This window comes from Ursus arctos, unplaced genomic scaffold (assembly GCF_023065955.2).
Source record: "Ursus arctos isolate Adak ecotype North America unplaced genomic scaffold, UrsArc2.0 scaffold_16, whole genome shotgun sequence".
Classification (NCBI taxonomy): Eukaryota; Metazoa; Chordata; class Mammalia; order Carnivora; family Ursidae; genus Ursus; species Ursus arctos.
Window position 1 is genome coordinate 15,403,634 of NW_026622830.1, and position 17,385 is coordinate 15,421,018.

The window sequence follows — 17,385 nt, forward strand, 5'->3', positions numbered from 1 at the left end:
GGCCGACACTGGGCAGTCACCAGCGACTGTAACACTAACCAGACGACTTGTCTCTCTATCCCTTCCCGCCCTGTGTCTCTCTCCCCATCTCTCTTGGCCTCTCTGCCCAGAAGGGGACAGCCGGAGGCTGAAGGGGGCCATCCAGAGGAGCACGGAGACCGGCCTGGCGGTGGAGATGCCCAGCCGGACACTGCGCCAGGCCAGCCACGAGTCCATTGAGGACAGCATGAATAGCTACGGCTCAGAGGGCAAGTGAGTGTGGGGCCCGGCCTGCTGCCAGCCCTCCTGGCTCTTGCAGCCCCTGTGGTGTGGGGCGGGAGGGGCCGAGCAACACCGTCTGGGAGCCCAGGCTCAGCCTCAGGCCGGGTGGGGCATTGGCTCAGCGCTCCTGGTCATTCAGAGGGAGGTGATAAAGCAAGCAGGCCCCAAGGGCGCAGAGAGCCGTGTGGAGCAGACTCCGCTGCCTGACTGCCTGCCGGCTGCGCCATGCTGGGCAAGTCCCTTCTCTACGCCTCAGTTTCTCCATCTGTAGAACCGGTGATAGTGGCAGCCTCAGGGACGTTGTGAGGATTCAGTGGGTTCATATTCACCGAGAGCACAGGACAGTGTTGGCACGTGAGTGCCATGTGTCAGTGCTGGGAAATAAAGAAGGGGGTTGAGAGGGGTTTTATCATGATGTTACTCTTTCCTCTTTACTTTCTTGGTTTCTTAAATCATGATTGGCTTTTAAAAATACATATTACTGCTTGATAAGGAGTTTCACACTTGTCAAACCATAAAATATTAGGTATGACCGCCTCCTCACCAGCGTTCTGTCTCCCCTGACTGTACGTCAGCACCACTGGGTACTTGTTCCCAGTCCAGATGGCAGGCCCCATGCCCTGGTCCAGAGTGGAGCTCGGGACTCCGTTTTTCTGAGGGAAGACTGCTCTAGACTGGGGCTTCTTGTCTTTGCAGCAATTTTGGACCTCTTTGAGAATTTGGGGCAAGTTTTGGGCCTGCTTTCCACTAAGAAATACATGCATGTACACCCTAACACACACATACACACAAAGTCACACTCACCCCCCCACAGTCACACTCATTCTCACACACACACACACACACAGTCATACAAACATACTCTTTTCATAATTATAGAGGGTTCCCACAGTCCCCTAGAGCCCATCCATGGATCCCTAGCAAGAAACTTTGCTCCCAAGTGTGTGTCTTAATGTACCGATGACCAGGCACTCAGAGAGGTTGGGGAGCTTGTCCTGGGTCACACAGCACGTTAACAGGTCTGGAACTCTAGAGACCTGACTCCCACTGGGGGCTCATTCCATGGCAACATGTCACTCCCTTGTCTTAGCCGTCCTCAGCCAGGGGTATGGGGGCTCTCGTCACCCTCATGAGGACACTGGGGCTTGGGGAGGTTAAAGTGGTGCTGTCCAGTACAGTGGATGGCTAGGCACGTGGCTATTTAAATGTAAATTAATTTCAACGTAATAAAATGAAATACTCCGTCTTTCCATCGTGCTGGCCATATTCCAAGTGCTCAGCAGCACGTGTCCCATGGCAGCTCTTTGGGACAGTGCAGGTGTAGGGCATCTCTGCCCCCGCAGACAGTTCCATTGGACAGCACTGGCTGAGTGGCTTGTCAGGGGGCAGACAGCGGCCAAGCCACTGCAGGGCAGGGCGAGGCTGGGGCTTGGCCACCACCTTCTGCTCTTCTCCCGTTTCTGGCGCTACCTCCCAGCTGGGGGTTCCTGCTGGCTGGAAGCCTTCCCACCCCCAGCCCCTCCTAAACTGGGCATCTCCGGCCTCTGTGAATGGCCTTGCCTTGGCAGATGCTGCTGTTCCACCCACCTCCTAGGGAGGCTTTCCGGAGGGCGAGAAGAGGAGGAGGACAGGCAGAAGGGAGAGGAAGAGGAGGAGGAGGAAGGGAACAAATGTTTTCTTTAACCTGAGAAACTTGGCAAGGCAGCAGTGCTTGGAGGAAGGTATCATAGGCATCGGGGTAGCAGTGGGTCTCTGCTGAGTTCCACAGGGTCAGGAGGTTTGGGGCCTAGTCCTGGCTCTGCCACTGACCCCCAGGTGGCCTTGGGCACATCTCTTGGCCTCTTAAGCTTCAGGAGGCTGGTAAACATCTTGTCTGTTGGTCTCGCAGGCAGCTCAGGGGGAGGGCAGTGTGGTGCAGTGAGCAAGAGTGGGGAGTCAAATCCAGAGCCCCATTTTACAGAAGACTCAGAGAAGCCACGAGACTTGTCCAAGGAGAGCAGCACAGGAGGGCGTCCTGAAGGAGGAATGAGCTGATGCCTGCACATGACAGGTGCTTGGGAGGGGGCACTTTTTGTTGTTTGCTGAAATGCGCTTTAAGGGACCGGAGAGTCTGATCATGTTAGAGAGATTCCAAACCAGGGCTCTGGAGTCAGGCCTAGTTTGTGCCTCATTTCTGCTTCTTAGTAGCTGTGTGACTTTGGGGAAGTGACACTACCTCCATGAGCCCAGTTTCTTCATCTATGGAAAGGGGACAGTAATAGCACACAGAGACTACTCTTAGACTTGTATGGATTACATGAATTAATGTATGTACGAGCGCTTAGGGCAGTGGCTGGCACGTAGCGTGCACTATTATTCTGTTGTTATTGGCTATGATTATTGTTGTTTGTTGTTGAATCAGCCCCTGTTAGTTGGGTATTTTGCTCCTTGTGGCCAGTTGCATCTATTGGACATGGAGCCACCCCAGACGCAATGGTGTCTGTAAAGTACTTAGCACAGAGCAAGCACAGGAGTGATGTTGGCTGTGACATTTATGATCATCAGAAGGTTTAGTGTGGATGTCTTGAGCCCAACTGAGGAAGGATCAGGTGGGTTGGAGGGTGCTGGTTCCAGCAGGGGGGAGAGTCTTGCCCTCTGGAGGGGGTCTGAGTCTTGATGGAGCCCAGCCAGGTTCCACCACTCCACCTAACACCTGGGCAAGGAAGGGGCATAGAAAGGACAAGGGGGGACGTGGAGCTGTGGTCGGCCTCCTCCTTGTTCTGGAGGTATTTTGGGTACTGGTGGGACCCAGATGCCAGGCTCTGAAATAGGAGGGGGTGTGACTGTCCTCCCCTTGGGCTCCTGCCAGCCCAGCTGAGGCTTACGAGGAGCCAGTGTGCTTGAGCAGTCCCCGCGAGCCTGCAGCGCCTGGCACTGCGGGACCTGTCTTCCCGTGCCCTGGCTCACTGGCGTGTGTATTCCTGCAAGGGGGCGCAAGGGGTTTTCTTTGAGCAAACACGATCAAGTACCTACAGTGTGCTAGACCGTTGGGTGGGGCACCTGGGAACCCCTGCCTGGCACTGACTGAGCAACTCGAAGTGAGGTGAGAGCTGCCAAGGACAAGCATAGAGAACTTTGGAAACGCTGCATTCTCACCAGGTCTCTGGGCTGGGGAAGGGGCGCGTACGGGTGGGGCCATTCTGTCAGTGAAGATCCTTGGGCTCCAGGCTGCATGATATTAGCTGACGGTGACGTCAGCCCTTGCTGTTTCCCCAGTGTGGCCCACAGTCCAGCAGCATCAGCATCCCCGGGGGGCTTGTTAGAAATGCAGTGCCCCAGGCTCCACCCCAGACCTACTGAATCTGAATCTGAAGATTTACAAGATCTCCAGGTGGTTCACATGCACGTTAAGGTTGGGAGGCCCTGGCTCAGTGGGAATAATGTTCTAGAGCTGACCCTTATGGAGCACTTGCTACGGGCAGGCACCGTGCGAAGCACTTTTATATATATTGGCTCATTTAATCCTCACAACAACCCGATGACGCTGAGAACTGTGAGTGTCCCATTTTACACACGAGGACACAGAAGCCAAAAGAGGTTAATTAACTTGCCCAAGGTCACTCAGCCAGTAAGGGGCTTCAAATGCCAGGCTTCAAATCAAATCTGGGCCTTGGAATCTGCCCTGCACCTTTACACTTGACCCTCTCCCTCATTTAATGGTTGTGCCCATCGAGATTTCGGGAGGTGGATGCTTCCAGGGTGGTGTGGTAGCTCAGTGAGTCCCTTCATCTTTTCCCTCCCTAGATCTCAGCAGGTCAGACTGATCCTGGTGTATCTCCTGGGGCTGGGGAAGGGCTTTCTTTCCCTGAGCCCCTTTCTGCCTGGTTGAAAATTGGAATTCTCTGTGTTAAGGATGGAAGGGAACAGCTGTGGGTTTGGCAGAGCCAAGCTCCCCACCTCCCCTCCAGCAGGCCCATCTCTCCCAGATAAAGGGCAGGGGTTCAAGCTGCCTGAGAAAGGTCCACGAGAATAGTGCCTCCCCAGACACCCCTGAATCCTGAGCTGCTCCCTGGTGACTGCTTTAGTTTGGGTTCCCCAGAACCAGACCCGAGAAGTGGATTTGAGTGCAAGTCATTCACTTGGGAGATGATTCCAGAAAACCGTGGCAGAGGAGCATGTGAGAGGAGCAGAGCAGAGCAGGCATCCGGGAACATGTGCTTTAAGAAGCGAGCTGCCACTGCAGGCAAGAGCTTGATCCTCATGGGGCCTCTGGGAGCCGCCCCCGGCAGTAGGGGGAGCTGAAGTAGTCACATTTGACCCTTGAAGTGAGGGTCGGGTGTGGGGAGCGGGGACGAGCAAAGCCGGCTATCTGAGCGCACAGCGCCTCTGTCTCCTGGCTGCCCAAACCAGAAACCTGGGGTTCTCCCAGGCGGCTTCCCTCACTTTCCGTATCCAGCCCCTCATTGGGCTCTTCCAGTTTATTCCTAACTATCTTTGACTCATCCATTTCTCTCCCTCCCACCCCCCTGGTGAGGCCACTCATCACTCTTGCCTGGATGCACGCAAGTCTCCCTTTTGGTCGAAACTCCGTAGTCTGTCACTCAGCACTGATTTCCGCTGATCCCTGCCAGCCTCCCCCATGCCTCGACCATGTGCCCCCTGCGCCAGCTCCCTGAACCTCTTATGCTGCCCTCTGTCTCCCCTGCAGGTCTTCGCTTCCTCTACCTGGCGCTGCCTTTCCCACCTCTCCTCGCTCTCCACCCTCTGACTCATTCCTCCTCCAGATCCCAGCTCAGAACTGGCACACAGGCTTCATCGCCTGTGCCAGCTCCGTGTCATTGATAGTGGCTCCCTGGAATGCTGTGTTGGGAAGGGTTCTGGAGCCTCGTCCAGCCTTGGCAGGAGTGTTGAGCTTGATTAGCAATGTCTGCCCCAGGTGTGGACGGAGGAGGGGGAACGGCAGGGGCTGTCCTTCCTCTGGCTGCATCAGTGGCTTCCGTGGCCTGTTCTGGCCACCACAGCACCCTCCACTCGGTCGTAATTGTCTATCTGTGGGTGTCTACCTGTCCCGCTAGACACCGAGTTCAGTGCCTGCCCAGCCTAGGACCTGGCCTACAGGTGACGTTTTGCAAATTTTGGTGGATAATGGGTAGGTGCTATGAGCAGAAGCACACCCACGTTCCACTCCTTCCCGCCCCTCCTCAGCCTCCATCACACAGAATCGGGGACCTGGCATCCTCTCTGGGTCCCAGAAGCTCTCAAAGCCGGCTCCCAGAGCTCCACCTCCTCCTTCCTCTGTTCCTCGTTGTCCTGAGGTGTCTGGGTCACTGACATCCAGCTCCTTGGGCGTCTGGGTCACTGTGTCCACAGCCCTGGAAAACAGGATGTGTGAGCTGGCGTGTGGCCACTGCACCTGGGCTCAGGGTCACGTTTTTGCCGAGGCTGTTTCCCTAATCACCAAAGGCCCTGGAGGCCCGGTGGGTGGGTGGGACCTCCTTTCTCTTGCCCACCTCTGCTCTGTAATGGTGCATGCCTGAAGGACAGACCGGGACTGGATGTGGCTGTGGGCTAGGAGACAGGGGGGTTTGTTTTCTTCCGTTTTGTAAGCTCTAGTATTTATGGAACATTTGACTGTGCCAGATTGAGTTCTCAGAAGTTCATCTCGTTTAGTACTTAGAACAGCACTGAGGGGTATCCTGTCGTTTATTCCTGCCTCACCAAAACGGAAACCCAGATTCCGAGAGGTGAAGAATTTATCTCTACAGCTAGCAAGTTGGGGGTGTGGCGGGGGGGTGGTGGCAGGATTCAAATCCAGGCCTGCCTGGCCCCACCTGGAGCCCGGACTACAAACCCCAGTGCTCTGCTCTGGGCAAGGGGAAGGTTTCCCCAGGGCGTGTAGACACAGGAGAGCAGAGAGGTTAAGCAGGTGCGCTCTGGAGCCAGACTGCCAGTCTCTAGCAGAGTGATCTTGGGGTTATGTAACATTTCTGTGCCTTGGTTTCCCCTTCTGTTGTTTATTGGATAAATAAAAAAGTAAATCAAATCCCTGACATCATGCCCATGAGCCACACTCATGTGCTTGGGGGCAGGTTTGGAAACATCTGGATGCTTGAGAAGCCGGTCAGGACTGTGGATTCTGTGTCTCCCGGCGTACAGTCGATTGTGCGACACCGCTTGTTTTGAAAACGTGAATTTGTTCCAACACAGTGGAAGTATTAGGGAATAATTTGAGCACAATACAGATTTCACCTTTGCTCAGGTGGGTTTCTCATCCATGAAACACACGAGGGGAACGCAGAAAACTGCACCCACACGGGAATACACTAAACAGCCCTGCAGCTGCTCCCTGCTGGATGTCCCATCCACAGCTCCTGCCCCGTGTCCTGTCCACACCGGGCCTTATGATGTTCTATCCCGTTTCAGACAGCCCTTCTCCTCCACTAGGTAAAGCACCGTAGTTATTGTAGTATGTATGCATTTCTTAACCATTTAATGTGTATGAAGACTGTGCTACTGTTTTTTTTTTTAAGATTTTATTTATTTATCCGACGGAGATAGAGACAGCCAGCGAGAGAGGGAACACAAGCAGGGGGAGTGGGAGAGGAAGAAGCAGGCTCATAGCGGAAGAACCCGATGTGGGGCTCAATCCCATAACGCCGGGATCACGCCCTGAGCCAAAGGCAGACGCTTAACTGCTATGCCACCCAGGCGCCCCTGTGCTACTGTTTTTATTATGTTCCTGTCTTTCTTGTGTGTGTATGTGTGTGTGTGTGTGTGTGTGTGTGTGTGTGTGTACGTGATACTGACATAGTGTTTGGGTGGTGTGCCCCTAACCCTATTTTCCGCAGAAGCTCTGTGATTTCTTCTGGAAGGATTTTGCCCTGCAGAGGGATTTTTAGGAATGTCTGGTCTGCATGACAGCAAACTGTAGTGTCGTGGAGGCTCTGCAGGCCTGTGGGAGGGCAGATGGATGGGAGGAAACATGGGGGCAGACAGTGAATGGAAGAGCAGAGAACCCATAAACTACTAAAACCTTTCAGAGCCACATAACCTATAATCACCATGAGGGCTGTGCAGCCTTTTAATTTCGAATGCAGTCGAGACAGGTGATCCGTCCAGAAAAGAGAAGAGTCAACCCCCAGGTAACCCAGTTACTTCTTTAACTGTCGAGAGCGCAGAAAAACCAGGAGCCAAACGGAGCTCAAAGGTTAATAATAAAAGACAAATGGGTTTCAGTTCCACAAATAAAACTAACAAGATTTGAAATGCAGGAAATCTCATTTCGCCATTAACACAAAATAAAAGGCCAGCGGCCCACGGGTTGTAATCCTGTTTCAGGCCTGTGCCTCTACCCGTGTGGCTGGCGTGTGTCCTCAGGAGGAACCAGCTGCTGCAGCCCTCCCCCCGTCATCCCCCCATTGTCCCCCCATTGTCCCTAGCCCCCCCATGGCCTGGGCTTGGTCTCAGGCATCCAGATGTTGTACTTCCAGACAGGTCTGGAGTCAGAAGTGCCATGGGTAGTGCCATGGAGAGGGAGAAGAGGCTCTCCCAGGCCAGACAGCAGGGGCCAGCATTTATTCATCCGGCATATAATGTGTGCTGGGTCCCGTGCCGAGCACCCTGCCTGTGCGATCTCACTGACTCTCCCCAACAGCTCAGTAAGGTGATTACAGTTTATCCCCATTGCATCCATGAGGAAGCAGCAGCTCAGAGTGGTTACAAAACTTACCCCAGGTTGCACAGCACTGGAATCCAAGGTCTGTCTTAGGCCAAAGTCCAGTCTCAGCCACTGTATTTTCTCAGTCTGGGACCAGCTGAAGGGTTTGGCAGTGAACATTTATTGAGTTCCTACTGCATACAACGCATGGCCTAGGTAGTAGCATATGTCTGGTATTTAATTTAGCAGGCTCTTTCCCACCCCTTTGTGAATGGACCCTATGAACAGAGATTTGTGAAACTTTGAAAGCTGGTACAGCACAGGCACCCACGGATGGAATATTGCACACTGTCCAAGAGGGAGGTGGGTATGGTCTTGTGTGTAAATGAGAAGAGTTAAGCACAGAGACACCAGCAGCTTGCCAGAAATCACACAGCAAGCAGGTGACCAGTGACTAGAACCACCTCGGACTCTACGTCCTCTGCCTTTTGTCTTACTCTGGGGAAGACCCCGAAGTGGAGTGAGCTCTCTGATACAGTCGGTCCTCAGGCCAGCAGGAACCTGCCACTGCTTTCTTCTTCCTTCCTCCAGCCCCATGGAGGATGTGATAACCCGTTCAGGGTTTCTGGGGTGTCTGCCTGGTTCCTTGGCAGCCGGCGAGGCACCCTGGGATGGGAAATCAGGCAGCCGCCCAGATATTATAAACAATTACTGCTAATTACCAGGCCTGCCAGTTCCCCATTGTCTGCTCACAATCCCACCAGGAACTGAGGAGCAGACAATGATGATGTTGGAGGGACCTTTCAATTTCAGGCTGCAGAAGGCTCGCTCTGCCGGGGAGGCTGGGCCCTTTGGTGACTTGGAGCCCAAGAGGCACCACCGTTTCTTGGGCTTTGGGAGCCCAGACTCTCCTTACAAAGTGGAGCCTGGACCCCAAGATGGCCAGGAGTGTGGGGTGGAAAAAAGACAGGGCCGATGAGGAAGGCCCATGTCACCAGTCGTGAGAGAGTCTAGGCCTTAGCTTTGATGCTGTTAATTAAGGATCTTTGCAAGAATAATAGGTACACATTTCTATCCCTAGATATTTAAGTTATTTTCCCCATACTTTCTCTGTGAGACTGTTGCATAATTGCTGAGATAATAGATTCAGAAGCCGGACTGCTTGGATTCAGTACTCCTCTGCCTGTCTTGGTTTGGCCCTCTCTCTTGGGTGCGGCAGGAACATATGCTTCTCTTGGGCTTGGAGGGACACACAGAGCCTCAGAGACACGGGGTCACTTGACAAGACACCAGGCAGCCATTTCTGCAAAGCATCATGCCCTTTTCTTAGCTCCACCCAATAGGAAGGATGAGCACAAGTCCCCTCTGTTTGCAGATTCCCCAGGCCTGTGTGGGGGTTCCCCTCGGGTCTCAGCACCACCAGCCCCGCCCAGGGACCCAGACCTTCCCCGAGGACCCTCCAGCATCCCCGCTGTCCCCTCCTCCCCCACTTCTGCTGCTCCCTCAGGCTGGGGAGTTGTCGTTTGTTTATCTGGGGACAGGACAGCCTGGTTTTTGCACATATCCTTCTAAGTCTCTTCCTTCTTGGATTTGAAACTCAAAAGCCAAGAATCTGACCGGCTTGTTGGTTGCCTTCTGGGTTATCACTTGTCTGAGGCTACTGCCTGAATGGAAGAGGGTGGCAGGGATGGTAGGAGATCAGGAAAAGGAAAAACTCTCAGGCTACAATGTCAGATTATCATTCTGCCATCAAGCCTGCCAGTAACTTAAGTAGAAACAGAATTTACTGGCATGCCGCTCAAGTACCTCACACGGGTGGGGGAGGAGCGTGACCAGCCAGGACTGGGGAGCTGGTCTGGGGCTCTCAGCGAGGGCCACACACAGGGCTCAGTCCTCATGACTTTCCGTCCCTGGGATTCTCTCTTTTTGTTTCCCAGAGTTTTTGTTTGAGCTTGGGTCTGGTGTCTACGCCGTGGGTCCATCAGCTCTGGCCAGGGGCCAGGGGCCCTGTATTTAAGTAAAGCCGGTTACCATAACTGGCCTCTTTAATCAATGACTGAATGACAACGTTTGTCTCTTGTTCATGCCAATTTTGGTGCAGGTGTTTCTGGTCGTTGGGCCCAGGCTCCCTTTTTCTTGTGGCTTTTCTTGTGGCCTAATGATGAAGACCATCATTAGGGTCTCTGATAGGGGAAGAGAGAAGGTCATATACGAGGTTCCTAATTGTGGTAAAATACACAGGTTTCCAACTTACCATCGTAACAGTTTTTTTCCTTGAAGTAGAGTTGACACAGTGTTACGTTGGTTTCAGGTGTATAACATAGTGATGGGACAGCTGTACACTATGCTTGGTCACCGTAAGCCTTGGTACCATCTGTCCCCATACGGCGCTAATATCACTGACTGTATGCCCTCTGCTGTGCCTTTCATCTGTGACTTACCGTTCCATAACGAAGCCTGAGCCGCTCCCTCCCATTCACCCCTCACTGTAACCATTTTTTTTTTTTAGAGAGAGGAGGGGGGGTTTGGGGAGGGGGCAGAGGGAGAGGATCTTAAGCAGGCTTCACGCCCAGCGTGGGGCTCAATCTCACGACCTGAGATCATGACCTGAGCTGAAATCACAAGTCAGATGCTTCACTGCTGAGCCACCTGGGCGCCCCTGTTGTAACCATTTTTAAGCGTGTCGGTTGGGTGGCATTAAGGACAGTCACATTGTGCAACTGTCACGACCATCCACCTCCAGGACTCTTCATCTTGTTAAAGTGAACCCTGTCCCCATAAAATATGAACTCTTCATTCTCCCCTTCCCCTCAAGCCCCTGGTGACCATCCTCCTGTCTCTGAATTTGACTGCTCAAATATCTCATATAAATGGAATCACCTAGTATTTATCCTTTTGTGAGTGGCTTATTTTGTTTAGCATAACATCTTAAAGATTCATCTCCGTGTGTAAAATATGTCACAACTTCCTTCCTTGTTCAGGCTGAATAATATTCCATTGTATGTACAGACCATTCATCCACTGATGGACACTGGGTTGTCTCCACCTTCTGGCTATTGCAAATGACTCTTCTGTGAACATGGGTGTACAAATGTGTCTCAGAAACCCTGCCTTCAGTTTTCTTGGCATACACCCAGAAGTGGAGTTGCTGGATCATATGGTAATTCTATTTTTAATTTTTTGAGGAACTGCCATCCTGTTTTACATAGCGGCTGTACCATTTTACATTCCCACCAACAGTGCAAAGGATTCCAATTTCTCCACATCCTTGCCAACACTTGTTATTTTGTTTTCTTAATTTTATTTTGTTTTTGATAGTAGCCATTTCAATGGGTGTGAGATGGTGTCCTGTGAGCCCTGGCAGTTTTTTTTTTATTCTTCTTTTTCTGCAATGCCCGTGCCTGATTTAAGCTTTGTTTGCTGAGGCCTTCATTTCGAAGAGGCAAACAAATTTGTCAGCCACACAAAGAGCCGGGCCACCTCCTCCACAATTGAGGCTCTTTTGTTTTAGAGATCTTTACTGATTTTGATAGCTGACCATTTGGGCCACTTGTCTTTTCTCTTCCTGTGCTTTGAATTCCTGCTCGTATGTTTTAAATTCACCAAGAAAGAGCAAGCCCTGAACCCCTAAGCCCCCATCCTTGACCCCAATAAAAGCAGAACCCCTGGTCTGTGTGCTCTCTTGCGCCCCCCCCCTTCTTCACTGTGTAGCCCCAGGTGTGCTGTGCAATGTCCCAGGACTTGTAGGTAATAAGCCTTCATTTTTTTCAAAGTTTCCTGATGATTATTGCTGAAGGGCCTCTTGCAATCATAGTAAGAACCACAAGGCTTGGTCCAGTCCTGACATTGGTTTGCAGAGGGGAGATGTCTGTGGCAAGTGCACGGTGGCCCCGCTGAGTGCCCCAGGCATTTCTAGCTTTTGGCATTACTGTCGATAGGCTGACACTGCCACAAAACAGACGGCATGGGGCTTGGGCCTGGAAGTGGCCTGTATCCCTTCAGCTCACATCGGCCACACTTGGTTACAAGGCTGGGAGACAGATCGAGCTGTCTCTCCAGGTGAAAGAGATGAACGCAGCATTCCCCACGCTCAGAAAAGCAAAGCGGGCTTCCGGAGCCCACCCCGCCTCCTGGGACTGGTCCTGGACAGGGGAGGTTGTTGTGTGCCGTGGCAGCTGTCTGAAAGGTGTCTTCCACAGGCAGACCTAGGCTCAAATCCTGCCTCTCCATCCTCTCACTGTGCAACCTTAGGCAAGTGGCTTTCCCTCGCTGAACCCCAGTGTCCTTGATGTTAGCTAAATAAAATCATGCCCGCTTCCCTAGAACCCACTGCAGGAGTCACACCAGAGGGTGTGGCCCATGAGGACAAGACTCGAATACGCCCTAGAGCCCAGAGGGGTGCTGGCACATAGTAAGCCCTTGGGACTGAGACACCCAACCTGAAATAGGTGGGTCAGGGACTGGGTGTGTCTTGTTATATTGTCCTCTCTTGTCATTTCTTTGGGAGCAACACTCTTCCCCAGCAAAATGGTAGGTTCTTAGTGTACAGGGTCTTGTCTCGGGAAAGGCAGACCAGTGGTTCAGAAGCAGGAGGGGACATCCGTGTGGAGTGGATCCCCAAACCCCACCTTCCTTGGAAGCACTTGGAAGCTTGTCTTGCTCCTTCAAGCCTGAGATCCCAGCAGGTTTCCGAAGAGGGGAGCTTTGGCGGCGGTGGTGGTGAAGGGGTGCACTAAGGCAGTGAACCAAGCATGCTGTGCCCTCGAGGCCCCAAGGAGGTTTCCTCCTCCTGCTTAGAGACCTCCCTGGCTGCTGTGGGCAATGGGGCACACAGTAGGCACTTGTCGAAAGTCCACTAGTGTTCTTGGGACCTGCCCAGGTGGAAAGTCACCAGGGATTGGCATTAGGAGTGTTGTATTCAAGTGCTGACTGCCCCGGGAGCTCTGTGGCTTTAGGCGGAGCAGGACCTGGGCAGCCTCATCTGAACGGTGGTGGTAAATACGAGGTACCAACCTCCTGGGGTTGGCGCGAGGTCAGATGAGGAAGTGGGCTGCCAGTGGTTTGCGCCTAAAGATGACAGTAATCATCTCATTTAATACAACAGACCTAGGAGATGGGAACATTATTATTCCCATTTCAGAGATGAGAGAGAAAAACTGAAATTGGCTGGGGTAAAATAATAATGATTGGTAATAATAACAGTTGTTATTGACTTATGGAACCACGAAAGAAATGAAGCATCTTGCTTCACGCAGAACTTGATCCGGGACGGCAGCACGGTGGCTCCAGTCTTCTGGCTGAGGTTCAAGTCTGGTGGGAAAAGAGAGCTTCTCACTCCCCGCAGTTCACACGAAGCTTCCTAGCCAGATTCCTGTGGGCTGAATCGGGCCACGCGCAGATCTCTGAGCCAGCAGTGGCCAAGGGAAGGAATGTGCTCATCGGCCAGCCTGAGCTCACACCCAGGCCCTGGCACCTGCTCTGCTCTGCTCCATGGGAATCAGTGCCTTGGGGACGGGACTCCTCAAAGCAGGTTTGAGGTCTCATTCCCAGCGAAGTGACCTTTGGGCAGCCCCGTAGCAACAGCACATGCAGGCCTCTGAGGCTGAGCCACTGATCCTATGCATCTCGAATGGTCAGGTGCAAATAAGTCTGCTGGGGCTCTTGTTAAAAGGCAGACTGATTCAGCAGGTCGGGGTGGAGTGGGGTGCAATTTTGTTCCTAATATTAGCTCCTGGCGATGCTGCTGGGCTCTGGGCCACACAATCAGTGTCGTGGCACTAAGCCACAGGAGCCAGGCACTGGTAAGCGTCACCTCCCACACTTCTTACAACCACCCCAAGAGGCAGGTACCATCAGACCCATTTCATGGAGGTGGAACCTGAGGCTTGGTGAGGAGAGAGGCAAGAGGATGGTACAGGACACAAAAGCTAAAGCCCTAGAATTTTGGAGTCGAAGTGGAGACTTCAGGGCCATGAACATGGAAGGAGGGAGAGACAGGACAGAGCTCTGTCTGAGGCCAGGTGATGGATGTGGACAGAATCCCCAGGGACTGAGGGGCGCTCTGGAAGTGACTGAGTCATCAGAGTCCTCAGTCAGCTCCTGGGAACATTTGGTTTTGTCTCATCTTTTCTCCTTGCAGCCTTAACTACGGGGGAGTTTGCCTGGCATCAGACGCGCAGTTCAGTGACTTCCTGGGCAGCATGGGGCCGGCGCAGTTTGTGGGCCGCCAGACCCTGGCCACCACGCCAATGGGTGAGTGCCCCAAGACCTGTTCCAAGAGGGGGGGAGCGCCACAAGCCCTGCGTCTTTCCTATCGCCCCTTCTACCTTGGCTTCCTCCACTGAGCACCCAGCTTAGAGCCTGGTCTGCACCTGCCGCCCTCAGCGGAGCCCGGGCAGTCATGTTGGAGTTGTCTCTGCTCTTGTTTTGGGCTGGGAGCAGGGGAAGGGGGTTTCATCTCTAAGTAGAGAGGAGGGGCTGAGCCCTTGGGTGAGCTGCTAAGCCACTTCCCAGTCCCTTTGCTTGGGGCCTCTTGCAGGGGATGTGGAGATCGGCCTGCAGGAGCGGAATGGCCAGCTCGAAGTGGACATCATCCAGGCTCGGGGACTGACGGCCAAGCCAGGCTCCAAGACACTGCCAGGTATGGGGACTGCCCTTCCTTTTCTGCAAGGCAGGGGTGGACGTTGGGGAGGAGGTCCTGAAGGGTATCTGGGTCTAGAAGAGAGAAAACTGGGCCCAACTACAGGGGCACCCCTTTGTCCCAACTCTAGTGACTCCCATGGGACTAGTGGTGTAGGGTTTGTTCTGGGGACGCACTTGAGATTGTCCGTTGACCTTACTGGTCTTCCCCACTGGTTTGAGCTTCTGGAGGACAGAAGCTTTCCTGTGTATGGCTATAGCCCCATCTGTGGGGCTTGGCACAGACAGGCTGAGCGAATGTGTCCATGATGACTGTGGAAGCCAGGGAAGGGGTGAGCAAATCAGGGCCTGAGAGAGGAAAGAGGTAAGTGCAGAGTGAGCAAAGGCGGGGAGGAGGCAAGCAGGTCCCCCAAGGGGGTGGAATAGGTCCCGCCCAACACTGGCTACACCCCATCATCCGCATCTACCACCTCACCCACCCCTGCGGCCGCCTCCCCAAACCCCAGGGAGGGGGCAGTGTGACCCCTAGCAGTGGGTGGGCAGCCTCCCTCTGCTGTGCCATGTACCCACCATTTGAGGGCCCGATTGGAAGTCAGCCTGCTGGCCTCTGTCCTCAGCGGCCTACATCAAGGCCTACCTGCTGGAGAACGGCGTCTGCATTGCCAAGAAGAAGACCAAAGTCGCTCGCAAATCTCTGGACCCGCTGTATAACCAGGTGCTGCTGTTTCCTGAGAGTCCCCAGGGCAAAGTCCTGCAGGTGAGGGGCCCTGAGGGGGTGTGCGCGCATTTCCCGAGGGAGAGGGGAGCGCTCCGGGGGAGAGGGGAGGTCTCCGGAGGGCCTCTGCTGGAGGAAGTAGAACTCTGTGGCTGAGCTGAGCTCCGTGGTACAACTTGGAACAGGTTCCTTTCTGAGCCTCAGCTGCTTCATCCGTAAGATGGGGGTGCTTGTGTTACCTCCAGAGAACATTACTGTGACAACGAAGTGTGTGCTTTGTGCAGGAAATGTGTTTTTCAGTTCGGCCCCTAGTGAGCGCTCTGCAGTGGCTGCTGCCATTGTTCTTGTTATCACTCACCGTCAACACGGCCACCTCTGCATGCCGGGGCTTGGCCTGGAGCACAGACATCATCCACTGGGAGGCGTTGAGGCTCCAGAGAGGCGTGTGGTCCCCTGGCCATTAGGAGGGTCCTCGGGCGGACTCAGACGTGGAGCTGGGAGTAGCCGCCCATTGAGGGCATCGATAGGGCGCAGGTCGGATACCTGCAGGGACCGCGTGCCCGAGAGCTGCCACTCGGGCACCTCTAGCTGGTGCCTCCGAGTCTTGTTTCTAACCAGGGCAGGCAGAGCAAATGAGGGCAGGCTCTGAGCATTCCAAGTTGCCAAGACAGCGGGACTTTCACCAAACTGCCCAGGGCTTGTCTAGGGCAGAATGTATCTGTGAGCTGTGAAATCAGTTTAGTGGCTCTCAACAAGTTTGTCTGCTTGTCTAATGGAGTGGGCTAGGAAAGAGAACATCTATCATTCCTAGTGAGGCAAGTCCTATTGGTGAGGCACTTGCTTCAGCTGGGAATCCCATGTGCTCACTGCGTAATGCTGTAAAGGTCCTACTGTATATCCTTGTCAAAAAAGCTTGGGAAAAGTCTTCTAGCCTAGAGGCATGCCAATACAACGTAAAACCCCAGAAGACCATCTAAGGGCCACATCTGGTCCGCTAGGGGGAGCTCGTGCCTTCTGGCCTCTGGCCTGAGCGTCTTTGGAGAAGCTCCAGAGAAGGGCCCTGTGTGGGATGTGGAGAGGGTGGGGCGACAGAAATCTGAATGGGGTCCTTGCTGCTGAGCTCTCTGACTGACGTCAGAGCAGGACAGACCCACTGGCAGCATACGTGAGGCCCGAACGCCCGTTGTAGTAGTTTGCCAGGGCTGCCGTAACGTAGTACCACCAATTGGGTGCCTTACACAATAGAAACTGATTTCTCGTGGTTGTGGAGGCTAGAAGCCCAAGATCAAGGGATTTAGTTTCTCCCAAGACCTCTGCCTTTGACCTGCAAGCGGCCGCCTTCCCACTGTGGGTCCTCGCGTGGTCTTCTCTGCACACATGCATCCCTGTGGTCTCCGTGTGTCCCAATCTCTTCTCCAGTGGGATTGGATTAGGGTCCCCCTAATGGCCTCATTGGAATCTAAGGCCCTGTCTCCAAATACAGTCACATTCTGGGGGCTAGGGCTTCAACATGAATTTTGGAACACAGCTGAGCCCATAACCCCCGTTGAAAATGAATCCACCCATGCGCTAGAGGTGGGCTTCTGATCAGGTGCCCAAGGAGCCCTGAAGATTGGTCAGGTGAGCCGCCTCGGGCAAATGATTTAACTTCTCCCAGGCTCCGTTGAAACAACTGGAATGGGAGCATTTTGTAGGGTTGTTAAGACAGACTCTTAAGGCCAGTGTCGCTTTGGGGCAGTTCCTGACAGTGCAGGGTAGCATGGGCTCATGCTGTTCTCATCGCCCCCCCCCCCCCGCCCCCATGTGCTTGGGGAGCTGCCGAGAGTTTACAGGGAACTTTCACATCCACTCCTTTCATCCTTACCCACGAGGTAAACTGGGGATAATTTCATTTAGAAACAAGAACTCGGAGACCCCGGGATGTTAGGTGCCTTGCCCACACCACCAAGCCAGGACTGGGATTTGAACCTACGAGTGTCTGACCCCGGAAGGTGGGCGTGCACACCGACAGGCTCTATGGAATCACTGAGCCAGCCCACCTTTGTAGAGGGAACGGGGTTAAAACCTGAGCCACAGGAGAGCACACGAGGGTCCCGCAGCCACAGGAACCCCCCAGCTGGCTGCTGCAGGAGAG

General features: G+C 53.7%; 1 protein-coding gene across 2 annotated transcripts in view; it reads left to right on the plus strand.

The window, feature by feature from the left end:
* RIMS4 (regulating synaptic membrane exocytosis 4) overlaps window positions 1-17,385 on the plus strand; it is a 61,665-nt gene that overhangs the window by 39,391 nt on the left and 4,889 nt on the right. The window contains exons 2-5 of one of the 2 annotated variants that reach the window (XM_026502929.4): window positions 111-252; window positions 14,037-14,149; window positions 14,436-14,537; window positions 15,154-15,293. In XM_026502929.4, coding sequence (XP_026358714.3) covers window positions 111-252; window positions 14,037-14,149; window positions 14,436-14,537; window positions 15,154-15,293 — 497 coding nt within the window. The remainder of the gene's footprint in view (window positions 1-110; window positions 253-14,036; window positions 14,150-14,435; window positions 14,538-15,153; window positions 15,294-17,385) is intronic. The other variant, XM_057312503.1, reaches the window with a different exon arrangement.